Source organism: Bos grunniens, chromosome 5, assembly GCF_055505025.1.
Source record: "Bos grunniens cultivar Pamir isolate PY7600 chromosome 5, Bosgru_T2T1.0, whole genome shotgun sequence".
NCBI lineage: Eukaryota > Metazoa > Chordata > Mammalia > Artiodactyla > Bovidae > Bos > Bos grunniens.
In genome coordinates, this window is record NC_141169.1 from 68,281,506 (window position 1) to 68,304,228 (window position 22,723).

Consider the following 22,723-nt stretch of genomic DNA (forward strand, 5'->3'; position numbering starts at 1 on the left):
AAAATTTAAAGGTTGAAGGTAGGAAATTGTTTACCATGTGTTTAAAAACAGCCCTTTCTGACTCTAGTGTCTTAATTTGTTTTCCTTTCCAGTGAGTATAAACTATGGAAGTAGACACCCCTGAGGTCTACATGGAAGTAAAGTGTGTTTATGGGGACACTGACTACTTTTTCCAAACCTGTCATTGAAGAACATGATCTGCTAATGGATTTTTCATTTATGCTTAAGTCATAATTTACATACAGTAAAATTCTCCTTTTTTGATGTAAAGTTATACACACTTTGATGAACCTAAACAGTTATGTAACAAGGACCACAATCAAGATAGAGAACAGCTAGGTCACTCCCCAAAATACTCTTTGTAGTCAAGTTCTCCCCCAACCCCCAACCTCTGGCAAATACTGATCTGTTTTCTGTGCCCGTCACGGTGCCTTTGCGATTCCTATGACTGGAATCATACAGTATGTACCTTTGTGAGTCTGGTTTCTCTCACTTAGCACATGCATTTGAGATTCATCCATGTTACAAGATCAGCAGTTCATTCTTTCCTAATGTTTCATAGTCCACCATCATCTACCCAGTTCATCTATTCACCAGCTGAAAGACATTTGGGTTTCCAATTTGGTGCAACTAAGGATAAAGCTGCTATGAACATTCACATACAGGTTTTAATGTAAATATTAGTTTTCATTTCACTTGAGAGTAAATACTTAGAAGTGGGAGTCCTGGATTGTATATTGAATGTATTTTAACTTTATAAGAACTGCCAAACTCTTCCAAAGTGCCTGCATCATTTTTTCATTCCCACCGACCACATGTGAAAGTTCAAATTGTTTGGTATCCTTGATAGCACTTGGTATAATCAGATTTTTTTTCTTAATCTCAGCCAGTTTGATCAGAGGCATTTTATTGCAGCTTGTTTTAATTTCTGTGGTTCATGTGCTTATTTGCTATTAATGTATCATTCAGGTTGTTTTCTTATTACTGAGTTTTTAGAGTCCTTTAACTATTTGAGGTATGTCTTTTATTTGGTATATGACTTATAAATGTTTTCTCAAAGTCTGTGGCTTGTCTTTTCACTCTCCAAACAGTACCTTTTGAGGAGCAAAAGTTCTTAATTTTGGTGATGTCAAATATTTCAATTTTTCTTTCATAAAAATTGCTTTTTGTATCACATCTAGAAATCTTTGCCTAACCTAATATCACAGAGATTTTCTTCTATATTTCCTCCTAGAAGCTTTGTAGTTTTAGGCATTACTTTTAGGTCTATCATCCATTACAAGTTAACTCTAGCATGTGACTCGTGGTCTGAATCAAAGTTCATTTATTTTTATACAAATATCTGATCATTCCAGCATCATTGCCTTTGGGCCCTTGTATGAAATAAATTAATCATCAATATGTGGATCTATTTCTGGACTCTATTCTGCTCCATTGATCTATGTGTTTATGCCTTCACCTTACCACACTATCATGATTACTGTAGCTTTATAGTAAGTCTTAAAATTAAGTAGTGTAAATCTTCAAATTTGGTCATTTTCAAAATTAACCTGGTTACTCTAGTTCTTTTACTTTTCCATATAAAGAATCAGTTTATCAATTTCTACCCAAAAAATCCTTCTAGGATTTTAAATAAAATTGCAGTGACTCTATAAATCAGTATCAGTTCAGTTCAGTTCAGTCACTCAGTCGTGTCCGACTCTTTGCGACCCCATGAATCGCAGCACACCAGGCCTCCCTGTCCATCACTAACTCCCGGAGTTCACCCAGACTCACGTCCAATGAGTCAGTGATGCCATCCAGCCATCTCATCCTCTGTCGTCCCCTTCTCCTCCTGCCCCCAATCCCTCCCAGCATCAGAGTCTTTTCCAATGAGTCAACTCTTCAAATGAGGTGGCCAAAGTACTGGAGTTTCAGCTTTAGCATCATTCCTTCCAAAGAAACCCCAGGACTGATCTCCTTTAGAATGGACCGGTTGGATCTCCTTGCAGTCCAAGGGACTCTCAGGAGTCTTCTCAAACACCACAGTTTAAAAGCATCAATTCTTCGGCATTCGGCCTTCTTCACAGTCCAACTCTCACATCCATTCATGACTACTAGAAAAACCATAACCTTGACCTTTATTGGCAAAGTAATGTCTCTGCTTTTGAATATGCTATCTAGGTTGGTCATAACTTCCCTTCCAAGGAGTAAGCGTCTTTTAATTTCATGGCTGCAGTCACCATCTGCAGTGATTTTGGAGCCCAAAAACATAAAATCTGACACTGTTTCCACTGTTTCCCCATCTATTTCCCATGAAGTGATGGGACCGGATGCCATGATCTTCGTTTTCTGAATGTTGAGCTTTAAGCCAAATTTTTCACTCTCCACTTTCACTTTCATCAAGAGGCTTTTTAGTTCCTCTTCACTTTCGGCCATAAGGGTGGTGTCATCTGCATATCTGAGGTTATTGATATTTCTCCCAGCAATCTTGATTCCAGTTTGTGTATCTTCCAGTCCAACATTTCTCATGATGTACTCTGCATATAAGTTAAATAAGCAGGGTGACAATATACAGCCTTGACGTACTCCTTTTCCTATTTGGAACCAGTCTGTTGTTCCATGTCCAGTTCTAGCTGTTGCTTCTTGACCTGCATACAAATTTCTCAAGAGGCAGGTCAAGTGGTCTGGTATTCCCATCTCTTGAAGAATTTTCCACAGTTTATTGTGATCCACACAGTCAAAGGCTTTGGCATAGTCAATAAAGCAGAAATAGATGTTTTTAGGGACAACCTAAAATATTGACTCTTTTAATCCATAACCACAGTGTATCTGGGATTTTTAAATTATTTTTGTCAGTGTTTTATAGATCTCATCTTACAGATTTTGCACAATTCTTGTTGTATTCACACCTGAGTTTTGCCTTTGGTGTTAAGTTTACTTATATACTTTTATTTCAGTTATGAGCAGTTTCATGTTAGTTTATAGAAACGTAATTGATTTTTGTTTATGTGTCCTGAGAACTTATAAATTCATGTATTAGTTCTAATGAATTTTTGGAGATTGTTTTGAATTTTCTATGTGGAAAATCTTATTGTCTGAGAATCAAGAAAATTTTCATTTCTTTTCCAATCTGTATCCATTTTGAGTCTTTTTTTCTTACCTTACTGCACTGACCATGTTATGTTCTTTATACCATTGGATTCAGTGGGCATAATATTGTTTAGAATTTTTTAATGTTCAATATTTGTTCTAGATTTTAAAGAATTTACATCTATGTGGGGCTTCCCTGGTAGCTCAGACGGTAAAAGCATCTGCCTACAATGCGGGAGACCTGGGTTCGATCCCTGGGTTGGGAAGATCCCTCAGAGAAGGAAATGGCAACCCACTCCAGTATTCTTGCCTGGAAAATCCCATGGACAGAGGAGCCTGGCAGGCTACAATCCATGGGGTCGCAAAGAGTCGGACACGACTGAGTGACTTCACTTCACTTCATTAGGGACATTGGTCTATAGTTTTCTTGTGATGTATTTGTCAGGTTTGGGAATCAGAGTAATGATGCTCTTTGTATAGAATGAACTGGGAAGTGTTCTCTCTTCTTCAACTTTTTAGAAGAGTTTTTTTTATAATTGATAAGATTTCTTCCTTAAGTGTGAGGTAATATTCACCTAGAGTCCATCAGCGTGGAGTTTTCCTTGTGGGGAGGATTTTAACTTCAAATTAAATTTCTTAAATAGATACAAGGATATTCAGGTTATCTATTTTCACTTAAATGATCTCTGGGGTGTGTGTGTGTGTGTGTGTGTGTGTGTGTGTGTGTGTGTGTGTTAGTCACTCAGTCGTGTCTGACTCTTTGCAACCCCTGGACTGTAGCCCGCCAGGCTCCTCTGTGCACAGGACTTCCCAAGCAAGAATACTGGAGTGGGTGGCCATTTCCTTCTCCAGGGATTGAACTCAGGTCTCCCAAATTGTAGGAAGATTCTTTACCACCTGAGCCCCCAGGGAAGATCTTTGGTAGTTTGGAACAATGAATTTATTCACCTCATCTACATTGTCAAGTTTTTGGCATAAAGTCATTCCTAGTATCTGCTTCAGATCAGATCAGATCAGATCAGTCGCTCAGTTGTGTCTGACTCTTTGCGACCACATGAATCGCAGCACGCCAGGCCTCCCTGTCCATCACCAACTCCCGGAGTTCACTCAGACTCACTCCTATTGAGTCAGTGATCCCATCCAGCCATCTCATCCTCTGTCGTCCCCTTCTCCTCCTGCCCCCAATCCCTCCCAGCATCAGAGTCTTTTCCAATGAGTCAACTCTTCCCATAAGATGGCCAAAGTACTGGAGTTTCAGCTTTAGCATCATTCCTTCCAAAGAAATCCCAGGGCTGATCTCCTTCAGAATGGACTGGTTGGATCTCCTTGCAGTCCAAGGGACTCTCAAGAGTCTTCTCCAACACCACAGTTCAAAAGCATCAATTCTTCAGCGCTCAGCCTTCTTCACAGTCCAACTCTCACATCCATACATGACCACAGGAAAAACCATAGCCTTGACTAGATGAACCTTTGTTGGCAAAGTAATGTCTCTGCTTTTGAATATGCTATCTAGGTTGGTCATAACTTTCCTTCCAAGGAGTAAGCTCTGCTTATTATCTTTTTTAATGTCTCTAAGATTTGTGGCAATGTCTCCTCTCTCATTCCTGCTATAATCTGATGAAAAATAATTTCTAAATGAAGGCATTAGACTGAGATCATCCTAATGTTACAGAGTATACCTTTTGATCTTGTGTCCCCAGTGTTAATTGAAATCTAGAATATAGGCTCCATGTGGGCAGGACGCCTGGCCTTCCACCAGCTGCCCAGGGCTGCACTTTCCTCTGAAGCAAGTCTTGGTCCACTTAAATGTCCAGACACTCACTCCTCGCTAAACTTGTTCACAGCAGACCCTGGCTGAAGCACTATGGACCCTGCCTGGTGCCCTGCCCATACACAACATAACCATCCCCATGCAAAGACCCACTGACTCATCACCTCCCAGCAGCCTAAGAAGCATAAAACCCCTGGGGTTGTAACAGGGATGAGTTAATTAGTTGATTGTAAAGTCAACAGCAAATGTTCAAGAAGGGGCAGAAGGTCTGACAGGTCCTAGTACAATCCCTGACTACATTGTGATTCCTTCCTCTCCCCTAAGTAACCTTAGATGATGCCTGCACGGTCTTCAATTATTTCTTATCCCTGGCACCTAGCAGATGCTTCATGCATCTTTGCAGAATGCTTGCGTGCAGTTTCAAATGAATATATCTGCTCTTTGATTCCCCAGAGTGCCCGGGAGGAGCAAGGTCCCCCTGCAGTGGCCGGGGCCGTTGTGCTGAAGGCATGGAAGGAAATGGAAGCTGCTTATGCCAAGTAAGTTCAAAACAGTGTTCTCCTCCTTCCTGACTCTGCTGTCTCCTTACCTGTTGTCCCTCTGTAAACACACACTGGGTGAAGACTCTAAGAAGCAGCGATGTTAGTGGGGGTGAGTGGGGGAAGTGTATGCATGTTACAGGCTGGGGGACCTTACAGCAAGTCAGTTAACTGCTCAGCCTTAAGTGAATCTATCTGTAAAATGAATTTAATAATAATACTGAAGCAATTATACTTGTTGAAAAACTGAGATGAGAACAATGCAGGGCTCTAGAAATTGTGTCATTGTTACCCTTCAAAGTCACCACTATTGGCAGACTAGTCTTTGAAGCTGTACTCAGACCCATAGGTGAGCACTTGGTCTGCCAATTGAGGAATTTCTTTGCTATCCCATGAAAGGGACTTTTTGCAAGCTTCAAGCCTTACACTATGGGAATACAAAGAAACCCTCTGAAAAGAATTGAGCTCAACTGTCTTTAGAATTGCAAAACTGAGAATGTATTCATTTCACCCTTGGGTGGATTTAGGATGTGGCCATCAGTGCTGATTCTCTAGTTATACCTTTGAAGCAACTTTCTTCAGAAGAGCTCCAGATTCTTAGCTCCAGACTGATTCAAGGAATGAATGTACAAATTATAACACAAAAAAAGAGCAAAGAAGAAAGAGAGTTTCAGGACAGGCACAGAGGGAAGATCCATTTGAGAAATGAATGCTGACCGGATAGTCAGAAATCTATGGTCTTTGTGGGTAACACAGATTGCTTGGGTCTAACACCCTCCCCCCTGGTGTCCTGCAGGAAGGATTCAGTGGAACAGCCTGTGAAATCTGCGCTGCTGACAACGTATTTGGGCCCAACTGTTCAGCAGGTATGTCTCACTTTGGTGTCATCAAATGCATTTGTGAAGGTCCAAAGTCGGACATGGCTTATACACCTCAACACCCCGGAAATAAAGTTCCTTGTGGGGGAATGCAGAACAATTCTCCAAACCAAGGCTGCACAGACAAGACAACAAGTTGACAACAAATCTTTTAAAAGGCAGTCTGAAAGGACAGACACTATGTCTGTGGTCGGCACTTGCAGGCAGCCACTCACCAAGAATGCTTCCTGACAAACTTGGGGGTATAGGATTACCTTGCTCTAGGCTCCAGGATCCAACATCCACCAGTTGTTTTCCTGCCCAGCTACTCCCTGAGGTCTTTCTAGACTGTGGTCTCAGCACTGACCTTCTCCCCAGGGGCCTCTATATCCACCACAGGTCCCAACACGTTCTAACCTATCCCTTCCTTTCGGGAGTTCACAAACACCTGAGGTCATCAGAGGTTGTTGGTCCCATTTTGCAGACTATGGATTTGTCCCCAGCATGGGTTTGTCCACTCTCTCGTTGTTGGTTCTCCCCAAAGCTGACCCATTCTGCAAACGTTCTCATGTAAGTAGCATACGTGAGAGGGGACCCAGGGAAACACTAAGAAAGTGACATAGAGGAAATAAAGGGTGTGCTGTCAAGCCAGAGACCAGCGTGGATGACTAGAGCTTAATCCCCTGGGGAATTCTGGAGTCTGCAAAGAACACTCACCTTGGAGTTACCTCACATGAGAGGAGAGGGAGCCTCGGGGTAGTGGGCAGAATAATGGAACCCCACTTCCTCGCCACCAAAATGTCCACATTCTAATACCATGGACCTGGGAATCTGTTGCCTTCCATGGCAAGGGGAAATTAAGGTAGCAGATGACAGAGGATGAGATGGATGGATGGCATCACCGACTCGATGAACATGAGTATAAGCAAGCTCCAGGAGTTGGTGACGGACAGGGAAGCCTGGCATGCTGCAGTCCATGGGGTTGCAAAGAGTCAGACACGACTGAGCGACTGAACTGAACTGGAATTACAGTTGCTAATCATCTGACTTTACCATGAAGAGATTATCCAGGATTATCCTGGTGGACTCAATGTTATCACAAAGGTCCTTAAATGTGGAGGAGGGAGACAGAGACAGAAGATATAGATATGTACCTTCTGATGTGTGAAAGACTCCAGATGTCATGAGATATAAGAGTGGCAAGATGGGAGAAAGGCTCCATCTTGCTGGCTTTGAAGGTGGAGGGGGCCACGAGCCAGGCAGTGTGGGCAGCATCTCAAAGCTGAAAAAGGCAGGGAAAGAATACTCCCCTCCAGAAAGGAGTGGAACCAGCAACATCTTGATCAATCTTAGTACAACTGCTTTGGGTTTCTGACCTCCCAAACTGTAAGACAGTAAATGTGTGTGGTTTAAGACACTAGGTTTGTGGCAATTTGTTACAACAGCAACAGGAAGCTAACACATGTGGTCATTAGGGCAGAGTCATTCATTTCCCGGCACTTCCAGCCCCCAGTGAAGCAGCCAGTGGAGCAGCCATGCCAGAAAGTGTCCACAGGCTACTGCTGCTGGAGGGGAGCTGAACACGTGGACTTGGTGAGGTCTGAGAATGTGGGCATGGTAGGGACAGTGTCTGCCAGAGCCTCAGTCTCCCTTAAAAGGATAGGTCAGGTCACCTTTCTCCAACACCACTTTGGTTTGGCTTTTATGGAAAAATCATATTTGGTAGGTACTGCATTGATTTAAATATTTTTGGCAAAAAAAATACAGACATCCCACCCCTGTAAGTTTGTGCACTCTATAGCAAGTTTCCTTTGTAATAATGAAGCTATTATCTCCCTCTAATCCATGGGGTCCATGGAGGCCGATGCTGTCTTTATCTGCTTCTGTCCTGACCCAGAAGCATGGGTGTTGGGAGGCATGGTGTCGAGGTGATTAGCTTTAGACTCAGATTGGGTTTCAGTCCCAGGGCTGCTGCAAATTGTGGAAACCTTAAGTTTACTGAGCATGCTTTCTGCATCTTCTTCTGTAAAAATAGAAACAACATTGCCTCCTTTAGAATTATCATGAGGATCTAACAAGATAATCGGTGCACAAGTGTTAGCAATTATTATGACTATTATTAATACCTACTCTTTCCTAGTGTTCCCTCCCAATCTTATGTTTTTCTTAACCCATCACTTTATAAAAGAGTATTTCATAAGAGTGTTAGCAAAACCAAATTTAAACCAGATGTTAGCATTCTGAGTGTTTCTTTAACATTATATTGGATTGGCCAAAATTCCTGAATGACCTTTTTGGCCAAACTAATACATTAAAAGACAGTAAAATGTAATCAACCAATTGTTTACCAAGAACATGATAAACAAATTGTCCCTTCTTTGCCACAATACAGTTTAAATCACATATTTTAAATAAATACTGAAATGGGAAGAAAGAAGCTCACACTGCTTACTTAGCAAGAAAGCCAAGTAATTGTTTGTGGATAAAAATTTAGAAAGATGAGCTCACGTCACTTCCAGGAAACTGGTGTTGGTTGCTAATGAGCATAGACATACATGGAAATTCCAAACATTTTTTAATTTAAAAAGTGGCCTCTCTTTACACCTCTTTGTGCCATGGGGAAAGGGCAAGTGAAAGGGAGCAAGGTGGTTTGTTGAAAATCCAAATTTTTGAGCCAGAAAATTGGAAACCTAAACTGAGATTCGGGAGATAAGACTCCCAGTTCTTAGTTCCAACAGAACTTTGTAAGATGATGGAATGTCCTGATCTTCATTATCCAACACGGTAGCTGCAAGGCATGTATGCATGCTAAGTTGCTTCAGTTGTGTCCAACTCTTTGCGACCCCTTGGACTGTAACCCAACAGGCTCCTCTGTCCATGGGATTCTCCAGGCAAGAATACTTGAGTGGGTTGCTGTGCCCTCCTCCAAGGGATCTTCCTGACCCAGGGATTGAACCTGACTCTCTTATATCTCCTGCACTGGCAGGCAGGTTCCTTACCTCTAGCCCCACTTGGGAAGCCCCTTAGCTCATGTTACTCAATTTAAACTTAAATAGCTTCAAGTGGAGGAGAAGGCAATGGCACCCCACTCCAGTACTCTTGCCTGGAAAATCCCATGGACAGAGGAGCCTGGTAGGCTGCAGTCCATGGGGTCGCTAAGAGTCGGACACGAGTGAGCGACTTCAGTTTCATTAGAGAAGGAAATGGCAACCCACTCCAGTGTTCTTGCCTGGAGAATCTCAGAGACAGGAGAGCCAGGTGGGCTGCCGTCTATGGGGTCACACAGAGTCGGACACGACTGAAGCAACTTAGCAGCAGCAGCAGCCTCAAGGGGCTAGTGGCTCCCATATTGGATAGTGTAGCTCTAGACCATAATGGCCAAGGGAGCAGGCTTCAAGTCACGCAGGCCTGAGTTTGAAACTAAGCCCAGTTGCTATGGGATTTGAGGCAAGCTATTGAACCTCTCTATGCCCTCCTCATCTATAAAACAGGAATAATAATACCTGCCTCATGGGATTAACTTGTAGAAAAGCTCTTAGCAGCATGTCATGAGCACTTGGTGAAAGCAAGTATTGGTATTAAGTGAGGACAAGAGCAGTTCTACAGTAAGGAGAGCATTCATTCACCTGTGACTGCAGGATGGCTCAGTGATGCTGACCATTTCCCATTGGCAAGAACTGGGGGAACCTGAGAACCTTTTTAGCCAAGCATCCACTGGGTGCCAGTGTTGTTCCACCCACTGAGGCACTGGCCATTGGCGGTGGCGATTCTGCCTGTAAGTAGGACAGCTATGAGTTGCAGTTTTATTTTTAACACTGACTTTAACCTGCTGCCGGAGCATTCTCCTACCTGATTCTTGATGTGCTCAGAGGTAATTTCAAGCTGCATTTATCAAGGGTGTTCATCTCAACCACCAAGGCCCTCGCCTGCTCAGTGCCTCACCCCAGGTTAGGGCAGAATACAAAGCCCCCTCTCTCTCACATGATCCCAGATCAGTCCCACAGTCATGCCTTGTTAATAATAGCTGAATGCCTGCTGGGCACCAGGCAGTGCACAAAGCTTGACACACAGAATCTCTTTGGAACAGCTCTGCAAGCTGGGTTCTTTGTGTTATGAATGAAGAAGCAGTGAGGTTGCTCAAGGTCCTGCAGCTACTTCAGGAATAGAGGCAGGGTTTGACCCCAGGTGTCTTACTCCAGAACCTGGGCACCCAACCACTGCACCATTCAGCCCCTGGCACACATCCACCTTGCGTTAGACCCCTTACAGGCGATGGGCATCCAAAGAGGGGGAAGAATAGCTCCCCACCCCCAAGGATCTGGAAATGTGGGTGATGCTTCTGAGCCAGTGCGCACCACACATGCAGGATGCTACAGGAACACAAGAGGGCAGCCTACTCTGCCGAGGGGCGTGGCACAGGGGGCTTTGTGCCCTGTCCCTCTGACCCCAATGGTCATGGCTTTGGCTGCTTTAGGGTCCCATACCCCAAGATTCACATGTCTCTACAGATTTGCTGTAGCTGGTTTCACAAATGCCCAGGGCTCTTTCAGTGACATTTGGGAATCCCTCTGCCACTCATATCTCCTTCCCAAGGACACTTTCTGGGCAGTGACTGGCAGCAATGGGTGTCAGAAGCTCCTGAAAGCTACTGTGCCAGGTCAGTTAATCCAGTATAGAGATCGTGCCAGAGGCCAGGACACGGGGTGCCTGAAAGGGAAGCTTAGGGAGGAGGACAGCCCTTTGTAGTTAGCACTGAGGTTGAGAGCAGGGGCTGAGTCACATTCGACTCCCCTCTTCTGCCCTTGCACCCCATCCACTGGGTACATGACAACATTTAGGACGTGCGGCATCACTGTATCTTTAGAGTCTGGTCGTGCCACTGCACTGTGAGCAGCTTGAATCCAGATGTTGTGAATGACTTATTTGCATACCCAGTGCCTAACCCAGTGCCTGCCACTCAGTTGGAACTGGGTAGATATTTTTTTAATTGAACTAATTTACATCTTTGCTACCAAGTCCATAGAACACTCCCACGTCAACCCAGTTATCTCCACGACCAATTCGACTTCCCTCTGGAACTCTGTTCGGAAGGCTACAGCCAGAGGTTGACATCAAAGTGCTTTGCTAATATGGAAACCATGATAAATTGATTTTTGAAGGGAAGATGATAATTGCAAATCCATTTAATTCTTCAATCATTTGAATAAGTTCTGGAGCTAATTGTCTCCCATTTTTTATATGTAGCATGGGGTTAATTGTCGTGTCTCCCTGGGTGCTGTGAGCGTCAGATGAGATCATGCCTATAAAGCATGTGACAAAGTGCCTGAAGGAGAGGGAGGGCTTGATAAAGGGTCAGGCAGGGCCAGTGCTAGGCCAAGGTGAAGAGGAACATGTCTTAGGTGCAAAATTTAAGGAGGCATCAAAAACTCAGTAATTGAGAGAAATCGTTTTTTAAGATTAGGGTGGCTGTGACAAACTGTGGCACACCGGGTGATATAAAGACATGAATGTATTGTCTCAGTTCTGGAAGCAAGAAGTCCACAATCTGCATGTAAGCAGGGCCAGGCTCCTTTGGAAGCCTCTAGGAGAGAGTCCTTCCTGTCTCTTCCAGCTTCTGGAAGCCCCAGGCACTTCTGGGTTTGTGGGCACATCACTGCAGTCAGCGCCGCGGTCTTCACTCGATCATCTTCTTGCTGTCTGTGTTCTTGCCTCCTCTTATAAATCATATTGGACTGAAGCCACTCCACTCCAGCAGGACCTCATCTTTGCTACTTATATCTACAGTAATAACTCTACTTCTAAATAAGGTCTTGTTCTGAGGTCCTCGGAGTTAGGACTTTGGAGGGGATGAAATTCAACCCATGACAATGATATTTTTAAATTATCAAGCAAAGCATCAAAATGTTAAAAAAAAGAGAGAGAGAGAGAGAGAGAAGCAGGATTCCACTCTGCATTTGAAATCCCCTGCTTCGCTGTCCTCACCCTAACCCAGCAGGATGCTGTCTTTATTCAAACTGAGCTGTGCAGTTGTCAGTATTGTTATAAGGTGCTCTAAAAGATGTTGTAGGGAAGCAGAAGGCAAGGGAAAGCCTTCCATGGAATTCTAATGGAATAGAAGAGAAAAATAGAGAAAGAGAAACAGAGCCCCCGACAGCTGTCGGCCAGTTGCTAGCCTAGTTGTTCCCAGCCAGGCCGTGGTGTGGCTCTGCTGAGCATATGCAGTGTCACAGAGTGTCACCATCCATGATTCCTCTGTCTGTGCTGGAACAAGACAAAAACTAGGCCACCAACTTGTCATGCCTGAATAGAGAAATAAACAGCGACAGAGGGCAACCCAACCGCCATCCCTCCTGGTTAACACAAGTGGCTACTGCTACTTCTCCAGGACCGCCGCACCCCACCCCCACCCCAGCACTGCCGATTTGAACCACTGCTGTGTTCCTGGTGATATTTGGCGGGCACCACAAAATGAATAGTTGCAGCAGAATGTGATAGTGAACAAGGTACAAAGAAAGTATTGCTGGAGCCCAGAGAGACACAGGTTCTGTTCTGGCACCTCTGAGATGGCACCACAGAGGAGAGGGGCTCTAGCTGGCCTGGAAGATGAGGATTTCAACGCATGCAGAAGGGAGCACAGTGGAGACCAAAGCATGGAGTTGTGAAGTACAGCGTGCGTGTCCTGCCACCTCCGCTGGGCACGATCTTTCCCAGGACAGCTCCACCCCCATCTCTCCCTGGACAGCCTTCCCATTTCTTCCTGGCCAGCCATCATAGCCATTGACTCATTGCTTGTTGTGTTCAGTCAGTAAGTCTTGTCTGACTCTTTGGAACCCCATAGACTATAGCATGCCAGGCTCCTCTGTCCTCCACTGTCTCTAGGAATTTACTCAAATTCGTGTCCATTGAGTCAGTGATGCTTTCTAACCATCTCATCCTCAGTCTCCCCCTTCTCCTCCTGCCCTCAATCTTTCCCAGCAACAGGGTCTTTTCCAATGAATCGGCTCTTCACATCAGGTGGCCAAAGTACTGGAACCCCAATATCAGTCCTTCCAATGAATATTCAGTGTTGATTTCCTTTAGGATTGACTAGTTTGATCTCCTTGCAGTCCAAGGGACTCTCAAGAGTCTTCTTGAGTACCACAGTTCGAAAGGATCAATTCTTTGACGCTCAGTCTTCTTTATGGGTCAATTTTCACACCTGTACTTGACTACTGTTATGTCATATGACTTGTATGTCATATCTTATGTCATAGCATTGATCACGCCATGTTGTGATGGGCTGCTTTCTCCTGCCTTCCAATTGTGAGCTCTTTGTGGGCAGGGACTTCGGGTCCTCAGTCCCGAGCACAGCACCCTATGCATCCATGTTCAATACCTGTTTTAAGAAGGTGAGCTAGTGAGTCTTCCCATGCACTTAAATACTAGGATGTATAAAATGAAATGGTGAAAGATGAACATGAAAATTGTTAAAGATTGGAGTCGGCTTGGAGAGGACCTTGTTTTCCAAACAGGAATATAGATTTCATTAGGTTAGCAACTGGGAGTCATTGAGATATTTGGGGGAAGATCACCTTGATGCCATTACTGATCAAATGAAATGGAAAACATGCAGAGGTGAGAAGTCAGACAAGAATTCCAGATAAAATGCTACTGCAATAGTCTGGGCAAAATAGGATAGAACCTGCAAGAGAATGGTTCCCATGGAGATTGAAGCTCAGAGGATTAAGGGGGATATGTAACAAAGAATGCAAAGGATGTGAAGGTTTATTAGATATTTGGAATACTTAAAACTTAATTCATCTGGCTTTTCTGGCATGATTAGGATTTAAGCTGGTGTGTTCTTAATAATGTTTCACTTGAGCTAATGTTAAATTGACTTATGTGTACTAAACACATGCATTGTAGTCAGGATAGTGGTCCCCTCAGAGATATCCATGTTCTAAGTCCTGAAACTTGAGAATATGGTAGGCTACAGGCAGAGGGAAATTGAGATTGCTAAATAGGTGATTTAAAATGGGAGAAGTTGCCTGGATTATCCAGGTGGGCCCAATGTGGTCACAAAGGTCCTTGTAAGTGGAAGAGGAAGGCAGAAGAGAGAGGACCAGTAGAGACGGCAATTTGAGAAGGATTTGGCCTCATGTCACTAACTTTGAAGATGGAGAAAGGGGCCAGGAGCCCAGGAATGCTGGCAACCTCTAGAGGCTGGAAAGGCAAGGGAGCAGATTGTCCTCTAGAGTCTCTAGAAGAAATACAGCCCAATGAATAACTTGATTTTAGTCCAGGGAGACATAGTTCAGACTTCTGACCTTTGTTGTTGTTCAGTCACTAAGTCATGTCCAACTCTTTGCAACCCCATGGACAATAGCATGCCAGGCCCCTCTGTCCTCCACTATCTCCTGGAGTTTGCTCAAATTCATGTCCATTGAGTCAGAGATGCTATCTAACCATCTCTTCCTCTGCCTCCCCTGTCTCCTTTTGCCTTCAATCTTTCCCAGTGTCAGGGTCTTTTCCAATGAGTTACCTCTTTGCACCAGGTGACCAAAGTATTGGAGCTTCAGCATCAGTCCTTCCAGTAAATATTCAGGGTTGATTTTCTTTAAGATTAACTGGTTTGATCTTGTAGTCCAAGGGACTCTCCAGAGTCTTCTCTGGCACCGCAATTTGAAAGCATTAGCCCAAGGAGACATACTTCAGACTTAAAACATACAGAACTATAAAATAACAAATGTGTGTTGTTTTAAGCCACTGACTTTGTGGAAATTTGTTACAGCAGCAAAAGGAAACCCATACAATACACTTCACAGGGGGCTGGGCAGAGGATGCTGGTGACTCAGTCAGACAGTAAATCTTTCTACAAATGAACCACAAGCTGAGTGCTAAAGAGATGAATATTTATTTCAAATGTGCTTCATTTCTCATTCCTTTAAAAAAAAAAACTTTATTTGGCTCCGTCAGGTCTTTGTTGCAGCATGCAGCTTCTTCATTGCTGAGCATGGGCTTCTCTCTAGTTGTGCCGGGGCTCAGTAGTTGCAGCACGTGGACTTAGATACCCAGCAGCACATGGGATCTTAGTTCCCTGACCAGGGATTGAACCTACGTCCCCTGCATTGGAAGGCAGATTCTTAACCACTGGACAACTGGGAAGTCCCTCATTTCTCATTCCTGAAGGGATCTGTCGCAGGGCTGAAAAGTCATCTGTTTCAAGCTAGTCAATGTGGCTTAGTTTTTCTCTAGCCTTTCAAATTTCTTCTTTATATTTGCATTGCCCTCATCATTTGGGGAGTAGATTTCCTGTAGATTCCTCCTGCCAACAGCAATTGAGTCAGTAGCAATTCTCTTTTAAATGTGACAGGTGTGTATATAAGACATTATATTGAGGTATCGGGAGATGAAGTAACTAACTTGAAAGCAAGAAATAGCACTCCAGTACCTGTGATATGCCACCTGTGCTTTATATACATGTCCTCATTAAACTCTATAGAAATCCCATGAAGTGGGCATCATTTTCTACATGTTATAGAGGCTCGGCAGTAAAGAATCCTCCTGTCAATGCAGAAGACTTGCAGGAGATGCGGGTTCAATCCCTGGGTTGGAAAGATCCCCTGGAGCAGGAAATGGCAACCCACTCCAATATTCTTGCTTGGGAAATCCCAAGAACAGAGGAGCCAGGCAGGCTGCAGTCCATGGGCTTGCAAAAAGAGTCAGACACGACTGAGCAGTCACACACACATAGACAAATATAGTAAGTCCCCTTCAGGCAAGTTGTGAACTTTCAAAGATGTGAACATGCATCTGGTTCCAGTAAGAAACCAGAAACCGTGCCATGAAATTGCAGCTTGCCCTCCATCTCCTATTGCTGACAATCCTTCAGCTCTACTATTTCCCACCTACTCTCCCTCCTCCAGTCAGTAATTCTTCTTGCCTCTTCACTCAAAGCCAGCCCTTGTATGCCATCTGCTGTACTATACTATTGTACTTTTCAAGGTAGTGTACTGTAAGATTTTAAAAGCTTTCTTTATTTTTGTTTTGTATTTATTATTAGTGTGAAAATTATGATAAACCTATTATAGTACAGTATTATATAGCCTATTGTGTTAGTTGGGTACCTAGACTAACTTGGTTGGACTTACGAACAAATTGGACTAACGAACGTGTGCTCAGAAAGGAACTCATTTGTATGTAGGGGACTTACTGTAAACTGAAGCTAATAAAAAGAAGCCAAGATTCAAGCCCAGGTCTCTAGGGCTTCACACCCATGGTTTTCCCCACTTCATCAAGCAGAATCTCAGTCTACACCATCTGAAAACAGTACCCTTCCAGAATCTCTGGAGGAAGTCTATATCAGGTAACGAGAAGTCCCCATTTTCTGTCCACAGTGTGCAGCTGTGTGCATGGAGTATGCAACAGTGGAATACACGGTGATGGGACCTGTGAGTGCTACTCTGGGTACACTGGCCGCAACTGTGATGAGCGTAAGTATCACTAGTTTCCTTTATTCCACTGGGCTTCCCTGGTGGCTCAGATGATAAAGAATCTACCCTCAATGCAGGAGACCTGGGTTTGATCCCTGGGTCAGGAAGATCCCCAGGAGAAGAGAATGGCTACCAATTCCAGTATTCTTGCCTAGAGAATCCCATGGAGAGAGGAGCCTGGTGGGCTATAATCCATGGGGTCGCAAAGAGTAGGACATCACTGAGCGACTAACAGTTAATGTATCACACAAATCAAATACACAGATGTACGCATTTCACTTGTGTGTTCATGTACTGGGGCCCTAGGTGGGTGATGTGCATCAAATGTTTTGCTGGAATATCGTCAAAAATTTTAAAAGAAAGGACAAAAAGAGAGGAAGGGAGAGGGGGAGAGGTGGGGGAGGAAGAAGAGGGGAGAGATAGTATGGAAGATGGGAAGTCCCAGAAGGTTTGGGAACAACACAGTGACATGGCTGCAGCCATGTTTTAGGAAGGCCCAAGCTGGTGGCAGTGTGAAGATGGGATGGAGAGGAAGACGCTGGGGCCATTTCAGCCAGTTAGGTCCCTTGTAAGGGAGATGAGGCATGTTCTCACTTATAGGTCTCAAAGACAGAGCGCATCAGCCGGAAATGGAGGCTCACCAAGGTTAAATGATTCACCAAAGTTCACAAAATAATGAAGGGCTGGGTGGTACTCAAGTCACTGAAATTCTCTACACAATTGATCCCCTTGGGCTCAAGCAAGAGATAGAGGTCACAGGGTGATTGCAACAAGGGAAGTTAAATGTAAAGAATTAGTAATAGGAGAGTGGCTATAAATACACAGATTAAACCACAGGGCTGATGGGGCATAACAGAGAAGGTGACAGCCATCCCCAAGACTGGGTTCAAATCCTGTTGGAGAAGGTATGGTGGCAGCCCGCTTGGTAGGGGAGAAGTTTGCTGGTTTGCTAAACCAGCATGGGAGTGCAGTCACCCGGCAGGCAGGCGACAGCTGCCAGGGCACCGACGGGCTAAGGCTGAAGGGCATGGAAACATCAAGGACACTGTGACCTGAGAATTTGGGGATGCTCTGGCTTAACATGGCAGAGATTTATTTCTTACTCAGGTAGCAGTCCGATGTGTGTGTTCCTGGCTGATACCAGCTCCCACCACATGGTGTTTAGGGATCCAGAGCTTTCCACTGTGTGTGTCTGTCAGTCTATAGAACCTCAGAATGCTCTGCACTGAGCCACAGAAGGAGGGATAGAGTGTAGAGAAAGAGCTGCTTATAAAGTCTAGAATGGTACATAGGATGGCCAATTTTCCATCAATGTAAGCAAGTCGTATAATCCCACATGGATGCAAAGGAGGGGGGGATTGAAATGTGACTCTGAAAAGGCAGCCCCTTCCCAGCAACAATTTGACTTTATGGAAGAGGTGAGGGGATATTCTCTATGAATTTTTAAAATTTTAATTTTAATTGAAGGATAATTGCTTTACAATATTGTGTTGGTTTCTGCTGCACATCAGCATGCATCAGCCATAGGTATACATATGTTCCCTCCCTCCTGAGCCTCCCTCCCACCTCCCACCCCATCCCACCCCTCTAGGTTGTCACAGAGCACAGGTTTGAGCTCCCTGCATCATACAGCAAATTCCCAATGGCTATCTATCTATTTTACATATGGTAATATGTCTGTTTCCATGCTGCTTTCTCCATGAGTTCCACCATCTCCTTCCCCACATGTCCACAGGTCAGTTCTCTATGACTGTGTCTCCATTGCTGCCCTGCAAATAGGTTCATCAGCACCATCTTTCTAGATTCCATATATATGCATTAATATATCATATTTGTTTTCCTCTTTCTTACTTCACTCTGTATAATAGGCTCTAGATTCATCCATCTCATTAGAACTGACTCAGATGCATTCCTTTTGATGGCTGAGTAATATCCCATTGTACATATGTACCACAGCTTCTTTATCCATTCATCTGTTGATGGATATCTAGGTTGCTTCCATGTCCTAGCTATTATAAATTAGAATACTTCCTAACACCATACACAAAGATAAACTCAAAATGGAAAAGACCTAAATGTAAGATACCCTCTCTGAATTTTTGATTCAGCCAGCCAGTGTTGGGAGACAAATTTGTACCTCACATTTGTGCACATCTTGAGAGTCATTACTTTGCCAACAAAGGTCCAGGATGTGAGAGTTGGACTATAAAGTTGAGCGCCAAAGAATTGATGCTTTTGAACCGTGGTACTGGAGAAGATTCTCTTGAGAGTCTCTTGGACTGCAAGGAGATCCAACCAGTCCGTCCTAAAGGAAATCAGTCCTGAATATTCACTGGAAAGACTGATGCTGCCACTGAAGCGCCAATACTTTGGCCACTTGATGCAAAGAAGTGACTCATTGGAAGAGACCCTGATGCTGGGAAAGATTGAAGGCGGGGGGAGAAGGGGACAACAGAGGATGAGATGGTTGTTTGGCATCACTGGCTCAATGGACATGAGTTTGAATAAACTCTGGGAGCTGGTGATGGACAGGGAGGCCTGGCATGCTGCAGTCCATGGGGTTGCAAAGAGTCAGACATGACTGAGCAACTGAACTGAGAGTCATACACTGACTACCCTTTGTTCCAACATCTTTCTGAGGATGTCTGCATATAGCGAACAGCCTTGGAAGATATAAGACCTCCCTTGGGAGCAAATACACGCACACTTACTGCCTGTTAATGGATTGCCTCTCAGCTCCAAATTCACCCTTCTTGCCTGCTCTGTGAATATAAAGTAGGCTTTGAAATATTTCTCATTTGCCTGCCAGCAAGATGTGAAACCTCACCAATAGAGGGCGCTAAAGGGACACCAAAGGAGGAAGGGTTTTCTTGTCTTGTTTCTGGCTTAGCACGCTCACCAGGTTCCTGAAGAACACAATTTTGCTCCACTGCTCAGCCCTGCACAGTTTCTCCAGCACTAGCTTCCTGCGGGGATTAGGATGCTCCAGTATTTGATATCTGCATGCCTTGTCTGGTGATTGACTCAGGCAGCAGCAGCATCAACCAGGAGTCCTGGACAGTGAGGCTGGTGCCCCAGTTCAGGAGTAGGCGTGCTGTTCTGCACACCCTCCCCTCAGCCGCATCCACACCAGGGGCCCCGCAGGACTGGCCACCTGGAGAACTGACCACCCACCTTCATGCCACACAGCTGGCTCCTGAAGCCACCCCGCCCCCACTCACACACAGGAGTGCACCATGCTTCTGAGAGCATGGGCTTCTCAGCTCCTACTTCCAGTAACGTCCTGAGGTGAGCAGCCTGCCCAGGCGCCAGGGGAGCCCTAAGGCTTAGCACCTCCCCGTGGATGATCTTCCCTGGAGCCCCAGAGGGATGGAGTCCAATAAGTCTCACCATCGGACACCTCAGCAACCTCTCCACTATAGAAGTGACCAAGATCCTTTCCTTTCCAGTGACATCTGTGTCTCAGCTCTGGAGGGAGGAGAACTTGCTCTGATCTTAACCCAAGAGGAGTGATGGCTCTTTTTCTCCCTTTATTCTTTCCAATTCTTTTTAACTCTCAGGGGCCATTTTAATCTGTTCATGAATCTTTATACTAAAACTTTCCCTGTTTAAATAATTGTGTGATTTCTATCTCTTACCCAGGCCCTAACTAAAACATTGCCTATTATTTAAGATAAATGAACAAAACTGCATTTCACTTCCCTAAGTCAGGGCACGTCTTCTGTAATGACACCTGTTCAGGTCTCAGTCTGGCCCTCTTTGCATTGCCTGGTGGGAACTGGGGCTTGGAAGAACTGGTTCAAAAATGCTGACCCTCTGGCTACTGTGGGTGATGTGAGTGATAAACTGTCCTTTATCTCTGACCCCGGCATCATATCTTCTAGCAGCATCCGTGTTACTGTGTCAGTCCCAACTGTTTGCTTTGCAAGCTGGCTCCTTATGTCAGATTCTTTATCATTTTTAAAAGCCATCTAAGCACCATCTGTTGATATATTATAAAATACTATGCAGTCATTAGAGATCAAAGTACATCCTTAAATACGTCCATGCTGCTGCTGCTGCTAAGTCGCTTCAGTCGTGTCCAACTCTGTGCGACCCCACAGAGGGCAGCCCACCAGGCTCCTCCATCCCTGGGATTCTCCAGGCAAGAACACTGGAGTGGGTTGCCATTTCCTTCTCCAATGCATGAAAGTGAAAACTGAAAGTGAAGTTGCTCAGTTGTGTCCGACTCTTAGCGACCCCATGGACTGCAGCCCACCAGGCTCCTCTGTCCATGGGATTTTCCAGGCAAGAGTACTGGAGTGGGGTACCATTGCCTTCTCCAAAATACCTCCATAATGTTAAATTAAAAATTAAGTTCTTAAATATTTTAACAGGATTCCATTTTGTTTAAAAAATGTCTTATATGTAAATGTATTATGTTGGTTTTTGCCATTGATTATTTTGAGAGTGGGATAGGAGAATGAAACTAAAAAGACAGCTAATTTTTGCCTTACAAATCCTGTATTTTTTTAATTATTACAAGGAATCTGTGGTCACTTTTGTAATAATAGGAAATATTGTATTTGTTGAGTTGTTTTTTTAAGAACTGGTTGTACTACTAATGCAATTACCTCAACAATCTTCCTTTCCAGCCATCCCGGAATGTGCAGCCTTGCTCTGCCCAGAAAATTCCAGATGCTCACCTTCCAGCAAAGATGAAATCAAACTAGAATGCAAATGCCTTCCCAATTACAAAGGCGATGGCAAACACTGCGAGCGTGAGTAGAACCTACATCCTGCAGGTTTATTCATTAAGATGGTTAGATTCCTCATCAGAAAAACGCCTCACAGCCTTCTTAATATTAACACAATGAACACTTCTATTTTTCTCGGTGCAGTTGAATGATATATATTAAAAATTCTAGGCAAAATGCTCATCATGTGGTAGCTCTTCAATAAATGATCATTTCTCCTGTTATCAAAGTGTATCTATAGATTTTTAGGGCTTCCCTAGTGGCTCAGACAGTAAATAATCTGCCTGCAATGCAGGATACCCAGGTTTGATCCCTTAAATATATATGTTTTTGCTTTATATTACCTGAATCAGTGTTAGGATAGGATGTACTTTGTTTGCTTCTTCCTTTCTCCCTTCTTTCCATGCTCTTTCACTTCATGAGAGGTTATAATCGGTTCTGAACATGCTATTGGAACCAGGCCATCTGTGTATACATCCCAGATCTGCCTGTTAACTGACAACATGACCTTGGACGAATTCTTGAATCTGCCTGTGCCTCCATTTTCCTGTCTATGAAATGGGCATAATAGTGGTAACTACCCTAGAGGATTGTAAGGCTTAATTGAGTTCATATATGTCAAATGCTTAGAAAAGGGCCAGTACATATTATAAATTCTATAAATGTTAGTGCTTTCTTTCATGCCACTTTATATTTAAATCCACACATAGCATGGCATAATAATACATCATCACAGTACTGGTAGTTATCTGAGGTCACTCAGTCGTGTCCAGCTCTTTGCGACCCCGTGGACTATAGCCTACCAGGAGGCTCTGAGGAGCCTCTCAGTCCATGGAATTTTCCAGGCAAGAGTACTGGAGTGGGTTGCCATTTCCTTCTCCATCATTCCTGCAAGGCATATATAAATCAATTTGGTAGGTGGAGGTGATCCAGAAGGTAAGATGAAATGTTTTTTACTCTCTCTTGAAACTGTTAGGTTGCCTGTGCAGCTTCCCTGGTGGCTCAGACGGTAGAGAGTCCACCTGCAATGCGGGAGACCTGGATTCGATCCCTGGGTTGGGAAGATACCCTGGAGAAGGGAATGGCTACACACTCCTGTATTCTTGCCTGGAGAATATAATGGACAGAGGAGCCTGGTGGGCTACACAGTCCATGGTGTCGCAAAGAATCGAACACAACTGAGCGCCTTTCACTTTTCACTTGGTTGATTTCCCCTCTCCCTCCCTCACAGTTGATTTCCCCTCTCCCTCCCTGCATGTGGTAACCACCTTATTTG

The 22,723-nt window shown here is 44.2% G+C and overlaps 1 protein-coding gene across 3 annotated transcripts in view; it reads left to right on the plus strand.

Moving 5' to 3' along the window:
* The window catches only part of STAB2 (stabilin 2), a 172,468-nt gene that overhangs the window by 16,320 nt on the left and 133,425 nt on the right, over positions 1-22,723 (plus strand). For all 3 annotated transcript variants that reach the window (XM_086401059.1, XM_086401060.1, XM_086401058.1), the window contains exons 4-7: positions 5,297-5,382; positions 6,179-6,248; positions 16,616-16,711; positions 21,346-21,471. In XM_086401059.1, coding sequence (XP_086257185.1) covers positions 5,297-5,382; positions 6,179-6,248; positions 16,616-16,711; positions 21,346-21,471 — 378 coding nt within the window. The remainder of the gene's footprint in view (positions 1-5,296; positions 5,383-6,178; positions 6,249-16,615; positions 16,712-21,345; positions 21,472-22,723) is intronic.